The 9,921-nt window shown below is 35.2% G+C and overlaps 1 protein-coding gene and 1 pseudogene across 1 annotated transcript; one reads left to right on the top strand and one right to left on the bottom strand.

Moving 5' to 3' along the window:
• Nucleotides 1-5,042: 5,042 nt before the first annotated feature.
• On the top strand, nt 5,043-6,704 carry LOC129304679 (2-methylene-furan-3-one reductase-like; annotated as a pseudogene).
• Nucleotides 6,705-6,833: 129 nt separating this feature from the next.
• On the bottom strand, nt 6,834-9,921 carry LOC129293524 (RNA exonuclease 4-like). The gene is made up of 7 exons (XM_054931536.1): nt 9,845-9,921; nt 9,578-9,729; nt 9,351-9,478; nt 9,031-9,239; nt 8,712-8,918; nt 8,245-8,325; nt 6,834-8,025 (listed from the first exon to the last, which is right to left on the bottom strand). The coding sequence occupies exons 1-7, from the start codon at nt 9,877-9,879 to the stop codon at nt 7,788-7,790; spliced, it is 1,050 nt and encodes a 349-aa protein (XP_054787511.1). The 5' UTR covers nt 9,880-9,921; the 3' UTR covers nt 6,834-7,787.

The raw sequence follows: 9,921 nt of genomic DNA, 5'->3' as shown, positions 1-9,921 counted from the left end.
CAAGTTTGTATGGTAAGTTTGTCCAAGGAAAACGGTGTCTTTTTCACATCTTTCACCTTTAGTGTCAGTATGTGTTTCCCTTTTTACTTTGCAATATGGCATCTGATTCAAGTACTCCCATAGTAGACTAAAAGTAAAGCCTAATTCTATGAATAATAATTTTTTTTAATAAGGAAAAGAGGGCAGGGTCCAAATATAGAAAAATTAAGAGACTTCAATAGAGTTTAATCCCATACAATCCATTTGCACAAGATCCCTCAGAAATGGGGGAATTGAATTAAAGAGAGCTGAATTTAAAATGCCAAACTTTGCTAGAGAGTCAACTACCATGTTTTGTTCACGAGGAGCAAAGTTAACACTAACACTCTAGCTATAATTGAGAAGGTATTGGATCTCTAAGAAAATAAGGGTTCCACTATAATGGTATTCAAAATAGTCATTCATTAAGTTCACCAAATTTTTAGAGTTAGGTTCAATAATGATTTTCTTGAAGGCCATATCCTAGGCCAAACGAAGGCTCTTATAAATAGCCCATTCTTTAGCTTCAAAAGGGTTGCATTGACCAATAGATGCAGAAAAACTAACTATCCAAGTACCATTATTGTCCCTGAGCATTCCTTTGTAACTAGCCTTATTTGAATTAACAGTTACAGCACCATCAACATTAAATTTAAGCAACCCTTGTGGAGGATGATTCCATTTATTAGTTGAAGTATTAGCTTCATGAACTTGAGATCATCACAAAGGATTTCCAAGTCTGAAGAATATTTGTAGAAGGGTCTTTTGGTTTTTGGAAATCTTATTGAAATAGAAAATAATTTCTCCACTTCTAATGTTTCCAAATTGCAATACCCCAAATTGAATTCCAATTAGAAGAAAATCTTGATAAAGAGGCCTTAAGATTATGAGCAATCCAATCTTTCAAATTCAAGTAAAAAAAAGTAACTTGATGATTAAGAAGTAATAACTTGCACCAAATATGCCAAGCATAAATACAATCCCTAACAAGATGCAAAATATCCTCTTCCACTACCTTGCACCAAGAACACATAGATGAACACCTGGCCCATAAAGAGCACCATTTATTTGTAGGGAGTCTGTTGTGATAAGTTAGCCAAGTGAATATGCGAATTCTCTCAGCTCCTTTCCATTTCTAGATTAATTTAAAGATAGGATCAAATAAATCTATAGGTGATTTTTCAATCATGTAATATACACTTTTCAGAGTGAAAGACCCACTGGAAGTACCATTCTAAATCATAATATCACCACTAGCATTATGGGAAGGGGGAAAAGTAGAGATAAGTTTAGAGAGAACCTCGTTAGAAATAATGGAAGATAGAGATGTAAAATCCCAAGTGCCAAAGCGTGTCTAATCTATTACCTTGGACTTTAATTCTTCCGTAGAAAGTGGTCTAATCACCAAATCCTTCATTTTTTTATTCAGAAACAACCACTGATCCTCAAAGAAATAAATAGATTCTCCATTCCTGAGTTGCCATTTAGTGCCTTCTTCGACTAAATCTTTATGTTGACAAATAAACTTCCACAGAGAGGAATCCTGTTTGGTAGAATTCAACAAATTCTCCTTAGATCTTAGTAATTTTTTCTGAAGCAAATCTGTCCAAAGGCCTTTATTACCAGAAATAAGATTCCAAGCAAGCTTTGTTCCACAAGCTTCATTAACTAAGGATAGTTTTTTGAACCCAAGGCCTTCATAAGCTTTAGGAAGTGTTACTATATTCCAACTAATCGGGTGAAATCCATTTGTGTGAGAGTTACCCCAAATGAAATTTCTTTGTATTTTCTCTATCTCATTACAAATAGCAACAGGTACTTTAGTTACTTGCATAGGGTATAGAGGGATTGCACTTAGCATAGATTTACTTTAGGTAGTCTTCCCTACTGTAGAGAGACAATTTGACTTCCATCCTGCTAATTTGGCTTTCACCTTATCAATAATATATCAAAATTTATTTCTTGGTTGTCTATCATATGAGAGAGGGAAGCCTAGATATCTGCCTATCTCTGTAGAGATTTTCATGCTTGCTATTCTTTTAATCTTGCCTTTCATATCATCATTGACATTTTTGGAGAAGTAAAGTAAAGATTTTGAGAAGTTCACTTTTTCTGTAAATGCAGGGCAAAAATCCTTAAGACATTTCATCATAATTGAGGCTTGTTTCTTTATAGCCTTACCAAAAAGAAGCAAATCATTTGCAAACATCAAGTGGGAAATCAAAAGACCTTTTTTGGTAATGTGAATGTGTTGCCAATAACCATAATCAACTACATCATTAATAAGATAGGAGAGTCTATCCATACACAAAAAAAAGTGAAATTAGGTCTCCTTGTTGAAGACCTCTTTAAAGGGTAAAGAAATTAGATTAATTCTCATTCCACAAAACATTAAAAGACACAATAGTAATGCTCTTTTAGTTCCTTCCAAGCCCAAAATAACCAGCCCATTAATGTACTCATCATAATCCAAGCCCATGTTAATATATTTGGTTAGAGGGGAGGGCCCCCCTCCCCTCATTTGGTTCCTTCCTCCCTCTTTTACTAAATAAAATATAGCAATGATGGTTTTTGATGATTGCAACAATTAGCATGACTAGAACAATATTTCATTAGTCTTTGCAATCTTCTTCTTCTTCACTGTACTTGGGACATTATTCAATTAGCAGTGCAAATTGATGGCAAATTCTTTTCTTCGATGGCCAAGGAAAAGGGTTTTGGGTTCAGAGAATTAATTATTAGTGAAATTGATTAAAATAATTTATTATTTCAAGCATTATATTTTAAATCAAATGAGAAAAATTAATCAAGCAACTACTAGCTATGATTAAAATAAGATGACCTGACACATTTTAATTGGATGGTCCATAAATGAGGTGGCACACTCGATTCACTTAAGTATTTCTCATAGCAGACAAGACACAGTGGATCTCTAGGTTAAAAATTGTCTTATCACATTAGTTTTTTTTTTGAAAATTTTTATCATATATGTTTATTATTTCTATGTTGAAAAATAGAAATTTGTTTTAAAAAACTGTTCCATATACATTGGAGAAATATTAAATCCAATCTTTTATCGATGATGAATTTAAGAAATTAATGAACGACAAATTTTGTTTGAATTTATGGACGATGGTCGCTGGACAAATCACATGTGGGCTATGTTTGGATAATTTTCCAACCTTGGTTGGGGTAGCGCAAACTTAGGTTGGAGTGTTAAAAGTTCATTTGATTATGTTTGGATAAAAATAAAAGCCAACGAGTGTTGAGGGGACAACGGGCATTTTCAAAGCTACCTCATGGAGCTTTCTATCGAGCGTTGAGATCTGATGAGGGATGTTGGAGCATTTAATGATTTCCTTAATTTTTTTATCAATCTTCTCTCTCTTCAATCTTCATTATCTTCATGAATGCTAATGAGCTAATCTCTTTTTTCTGCCTTCACAAGTCCAAGCTCTTCACCTCCTTCTTGTCAACACAGATCTGACCTCCCTTCTCTCCAGTATCTCACAATACCAGTGTTCAACCCTTTAGTAGAAGGTACTAGTTCCATATATGTCAGCGGTGGTTGCAGCAAAGCTAAGGCTATTGACGGTAGTTGGTAAGAGTAGATATAGGAAGACGATGATGATGATGGAAATGAAAATGAAAGGAATAGGAACAAAAGACAAATGCAGAGTTGTCATTGATGAGTTGCATGCTTCCTGTTCTTCATTGAGAGAGAGAGGTTGAATGTTGAAGAAGGAGGTGAATTAGTATAGAGGACAATGTGAACAGTAAAATTAAAGATGCTTGACCGTAGATCTTAGCCTTATGTACATGATTTTTATTTCTTTTTATTTAGATAATTTGAAATGTAATAGTCTTATTAATATATTTATATTTGTAATCTATTTTTTTAAATTTGTAATTTTAAGTTTAATATTTTTCCTACAAATATCACAATAGCCATAAAAATATATACAACAAAATTGAGATTTTTGCAAATATAGCCCATATTATAGGATCAAATCAAGTAAATAGCCTAATATTTATTATATTTTACATTATAGCCAATTTATTATATTTGTTAATGATATGCCGTTGTATATCAATGATATTCCCTTATAAATTTTTAAATTTTTAATGATAAACACTTTGTATATCAATGTGAATTAGTCACACTCTCAAACTTTCAAAAATTTGGTTTATATTTTTTGTGTATAAGATTTTTTTGGCTAGCGAGCCAATTTATCCCAAAAAGTATTTAAATTATTCTTTCACCAACTTATAAATCATATCAATTGAATATTTGTATTTTATGAATTTATTTTAGCTTTTTATAATTGAATATTTAAGATTTTTTACTTATTAATTGTAATTTTAAGTTTAATATTTTTTACTTATTAATTAGTCAAAAATATATATACAAAAGATTTCATGTTTATTTTTATAATTAAACATCTCAACTAACTTTTAAATTAAATTATTTAAATAAATTTCAGTTCATCTAACTGACTTTTGCAATAAAAAATATTTAAATATAAATCACATTACATTTATTGATTTTTTTTAACTTCAATTTACTACCTCAATTGAATTCTAATTTTAATTATAAAATTTTTAATCTAAACATATCCATAACTAGGCTTTTACATATTGCTTTATGGTGGTACATCCAATACAGTTCTATAAAGTCGGAAAAAGAAAAGATTTTAAGAAATTTGTGCGCCCATCATTGCTTTTCAATTTTCGTCATTCATAAATTGGCCAGTGGACGAGATTACGGCACATTGACACCAATTTATACATGCTTACACGGAACTTTCCATGAAATATCAAAAACTATTAGTCTTATCTCAAAAAACCAGTTAGCATATTCTATTAATTGATTGTCATATTTTCAAAATTTCCTAAGCAGTGAATCAAACACACACCTATCAATTTTGCATTCTATATATGTGGTTTTATTGATTATATTTCACATTAATAATTAATAAATGAACTTGAAATGAACTTGCAAAATGTTCAATCTCTCGTGACTATTCTGACTTCTGAGGTAAGTTAGAGTCAAAGAAGCCTGCTCTCCGAAGTCCGAAGAAATCTAGAGCAAGCTATGTGCATGATCCATAACCACACACCACGATCAGTCTCACAAATCTGCAGACACGATGCTTAATTTCAAATCGTGCTAACTGTTTACTACTCAAACAGCAATGCTCTATAAATTACCACATGCCCTTCGTCTCTCTTCCCACACCATCGGAACATCACAATCTTCGTTTTCTTTTCTCCGTGAACCCATCATGGCAGCTTCATCAGCCACTCCCGACGTACCCTCTCACATCAAAGCTTGGGTCTACTCTGAATATGGGAACCCATCAGAGGTTTTAAAGCTAGACTCAAGCGTGCCGTTACCAGACCTCCAGGAAGATCAGGTTCTCATCAAGGTTGCTGCCGCCGCCCTTAACCCCGTAGATTATGTGAGGATGTTCGGCTACTTATAGGGCTTCGACTCTCCTTTACCTGTCAGTCTTTCTCTCTTTCACTCCCCTGTTTCGTCATCTTAATTACTGATTATCTCGTAGGGGTGAAATTTCAGACTACTCCGGCCTTTGATGTTGCCGGTGTGGTGGTTAAAGTGGGAGGTTCGGTGAAGAAGTTCAAGGTATGAAGTGTACGGCGATATCATTGTGGGTTTGTCAGAGCCAAAGTCATTGGGGTCATTGGCTGAGTATGCTATAGGGGAAGAGAAATTATTAGGACACAAGCCTCACAATCTGAGTTTTGCCGAAGCTGCTAGTCTGCCTCTGGCCATTGGGACTGCTCACGGAAGCGTCGAACGAGTGGGGCTTTGTGAAGGCCAATCCATTCTTGTTCTTGGTGGTGCTGGTGGTGTTGGAACTCTCGTTATTCAGGTAATTTAACTTGCAGATGTCTAGATTCTGTCCGATGATATCACCAAAAATATTCGTGTTAATCTTGTACTTAAGAATGTTTGCATGAGGCAGCTTGCAAAGCATGTGTTCGGTGCATCCAAGGTAGCGGCTACATGCAGCACAGGGAAGCTGGAACTGTAAAGGAAGTTGGGGGTTGACCTGGCAATTGATTATGCCAAAGAGAACTTGGAGGACCTCACGGAGAAATTTGACGTGGTGTACGATGCAGTGGGTTGGTTTTCTGAACCTGTATCAGTCGTCCATATATACTCAGGTTGTGTTGTGTGTGTGTGTGTGTGTGTGTGTGTGTGTTAAAGGTACGAGTGACGGACTGAATTATACAGGAGAAGGAGAGAGGGCAGTGAAGGCCATGAAAGAAGGAGGCAAAGTGATGAGCATAGTGCATGGGGCGAGTAACACAGCACCTTACATGAGCTACGTGATGGACGTGTTTGAAGGGACAGTGTTGGAGAAACTGAGACCCTACTTGGAGAGTCGGAAGGTGAAGGCTGTGGTTGAACCCAAGGGCCCTTTCCCATTTTCTGAGGCTGTGCAAGCATTTGGCCATCTTCTCACCAAGAGAGCCACTGGAAAAGTAGTCCTTTATCCAATCCCCTAGACGGCTAGACTCCTTGTCATAGTTTTGTCATGTCATCCATATTAGAATTGATTCGTCCGTCGCTATAGGTTCTCTTCTCGTGGGAGGCTTGTAGTTCTGGATGCTTAATTATTTTAGTCATGGAAAGCAGAATATTATTATTAATGGTGTGTCGTTATACTCGTGTGTTCCTTTCGAGTCACTTTTCAATGCTGTTTAGCACTAATAAATAAATGCCTATTGGAGGAGAAAGTTGTCAGAAAAATAGTCGAATAAACGAAATCAACTGAGGCGGTAAATATTTGAAGTTTGAGTTTGAGGCAATCAAGCTTTGCTAAACTGTAATTAAATTGATACACCGGTGCCAAATTGTCATTCCCTCAAATTCTGGAGAGCGAACTCAATTGACTTGTCTTATAAAATGTCAGAAAACAAAAAAGAATGAGAATCTTCTTTCATGAGAGCTAGATATGTAAACCAGATATAGGAAATAAAAATGCACTCATTTTCGCCAAATGTGGTTGCCTTTTGTCGGAGAAAAGTCAAATTCCTAGTTTATCTTGATTCCCTTTAATGAATATATACTTCAACAAAAATTAACTTTTCACGCTTTTCCATATTCCATAAGCTCTCTATACACATTCCATATCTTTTTTGTAATCTTAAAATTAGATCAAGGTAACGTTAATATCCTTCATTACCATACATGTTTACTTTCCATCTCCTGTCGAAAAATGCTCATCAAATCTCAAACAACCAGCTGGCTTTCCCCATTCAGATTCTATTCGGAATTACATACTTAATGCTCCTAAACTCGTCATGCTCACCCCATATATTGTACTTATACAGATATAATAATTACTTCCTCCGTCCCAAATTATAATATATTTTTGGAAAAAATTTAACATCTCAAAATATAAAACACTTTTAATAAAAATAAGATTTTATTAATAATATTTTTTCAATATTATCCTTCTCATGTATTCTCTCTTTTCAATATTCTTTTATAAATGAAGTATTAAATGAAGGATATTTTTAAAAAGTTTATATTTTTATCTTGAAAAATAAGGTTATAAAATATATTTAATAAATTATATTGATATGTAAGATTATATTTAAAAGTAACTTATAATTTAATAAATTGTATTGATATGTAAGATTATATTTAAAAGTAACTTATAATTTAAGACGGAGGGAGTAGTATATAAAACCTAGCTACTTATACAGACATAATGCTTCTGACGAAGACATAACTAGATGGAATCTAAGCACCAGCAGTAATAGTCGGACTCGGAAATTGCCAGCATTTGTTCAGGGTTCATTCTCTCTAGTTCTTTTCGCCTCCACGAAGCAAAGTTGTTCTTATTTTGAGGTTCTGAAGCCAAAGCGTGTTTCTCTTTTTTGTGTACTTGAGATCTCATCCTCATGTACAGCCTCATCGTTGCCACGCAATCCTCGTATGGATCTTGAACCCCTGTTTGGATTTCATACCTGCATGTATTATACATATAACAGTATATTTAACCACAATCTTCATTATGATCAAGAAGCATATACAGACACAAGGGCAAAATCATGCTATCTGCAGGTTGTTCAATATAAAATATGATGTCAATTTATTTGTAGCTATAATGGTATGCAGGAGTTTCTCTGGATAAAGTGGCATGGGACCGAATGCTTTTTCAACTTTTAGGAGTTAAAGATGCTTGCCCGAGATACGCTTGTGTCAAGTACTTGAGGGAGTTGCTGAGCTTGCTCGTTTTCATCAATGGAGGGTATTTTGCAGTGTCCCTGTTGACATAAACATTTGCTCAATACGAATCTGAGGAGTTAGATGTCAATGGAATATATGTCTAGTAGGAGGGCTAAGAAAAAGGGGGAAAAAGGTAAAGAATGATGACTTCTATCTTTTCTTTATATGGTTTATATACTAAAGGAATAGGAGGGAAAAAAATTCATGGACCCAATCCACCCACTAGTCGCAGAAAGAAAAAGAAAGGAGAGAAAAAATTGGTGAAAATTGTTTATTATATATAATAAGCAATCCCATGAATTCTTTACTTCTGCAACTATCCCTCCTGATAGATAATTGAGCTGTCTAGCCAACATGATACGAAAAGAAATGAAAAAAAAAAAAAAATTGGAGAAGATCAGATCTCTTCCTAAAATAAATTTACCTCGTCATTTCTGCTGGATATTCCATCTGCAAACATTCCAAATCGTGATCTAAACCATGACCCACGAGAATCCTGGCTCTACCAAACCTAGGTCGAATCTTCCACATGGGTTCTCCATTGCAGAGGAAGTCTTGGATCTTCCTCTGCACTTGTCTCACAGCCATTGCATTTCGCAAGTATTCTGATCGAATACCTGTTGTCTCATACCTTTCAAGTGTCAATCATTGTTCCACAGGCTAGTTTGTTAGTGCATCAGATACATCCTGAATATATATGATTCAAATCTAGAAAATTACAACTTTAATTCGGTTTACCCCACCTGAAGTTTGTGACAGGAATTGAAGGCTTCACGTAGGAATAGAATATGATGTTTTCTTGTTCATCAATCATGCAGACTCTTGCACAGAGATCAAGTGAGCCATCACTGCCACCTCCGACCATTTTGCAAGCAAGTGCAACTACTTGTGGCCCTCTTCCAATACTCAAATTATCACGGATCCCCAGGTTTGAAAAACGATTAATTAGTCCCTGCAAGAGTTTTTTTTTTTTTTGCTGAAGTTAGTTATTATCCAATAAACTGAGCAAGGAAAGCAATTACAAATTCTGCGGTTGCAAAGTTAGAGACTTGGAGATCAGTACAGCATTTCCAGAAAGCTGACATCTCTCTTGGTGAATCCTTTGAGCATAAGGGCTGTCAAGGACCTTCAAGCAAAATCTGCATCCTCGGTTGCCAAAAATTTCTTTGCATTCCTGTTTTGGCAATGGACCTGGAATAGCATGTTTTTGGCTCGTTGTCTATATTCTCTTTTTTCAAAGAATTAAAGGAGGCCCTTTTGTTTTTGCCAAATAATTGAAGAAGTTTTTACCCATAAGGTGTTCCCTCAGAGACTCAAAGGACCTGCAGTGCTTCCTGCAAATGCCACAAGTGGGTTCGTGAGCCGAATGATGTGAGATCCTCATGTGCTCCACAAGGTGATCCATTCTGTTGAACTGTCTGAAGCAAGCTGCACACTTATTCCTGTCACGATATTAATGAATTGCTTTGTTAGTGCTTACAGTCATTTATATGGAACCAGTGTTCTTCTGTGTATGTGTATATCTTCGTGAGAGAGAGAGAGAGAGAGAGAGAGAACCTGTCGGTTTCTGCATGCTCTATTCTGCAGTCCATGCCTGGTTGCACCGAGTGATATATTTTCTTAATAATGGCCTG

Source organism: Prosopis cineraria, unplaced genomic scaffold, assembly GCF_029017545.1.
Source record: "Prosopis cineraria cultivar Desert tree isolate PC_DT_omini unplaced genomic scaffold, ASM2901754v1 PC1, whole genome shotgun sequence".
Lineage (NCBI taxonomy): Eukaryota > Viridiplantae > Streptophyta > Magnoliopsida > Fabales > Fabaceae > Prosopis > Prosopis cineraria.
Note: the sequence above shows the minus strand (reverse complement) of the source record. Positions and strands in the feature narration are given on the sequence as shown.

Coding starts and splice junctions, on each gene's coding strand:
- LOC129293524 (XM_054931536.1), bottom strand. CDS start 9,879: ATGGACTGCAGAATAGAGCATGCAGAAACCGACAG. Junction 9,730..9,844: donor GAGCATGCAGAAACCGACAG/GTTCTCTCTCTC, acceptor ATATCGTGACAG/GAATAAGTGTGCAGCTTGCT. Junction 9,479..9,577: donor TCTGAGGGAACACCTTATGG/GTAAAAACTTCT, acceptor ATGCTATTCCAG/GTCCATTGCCAAAACAGGAA.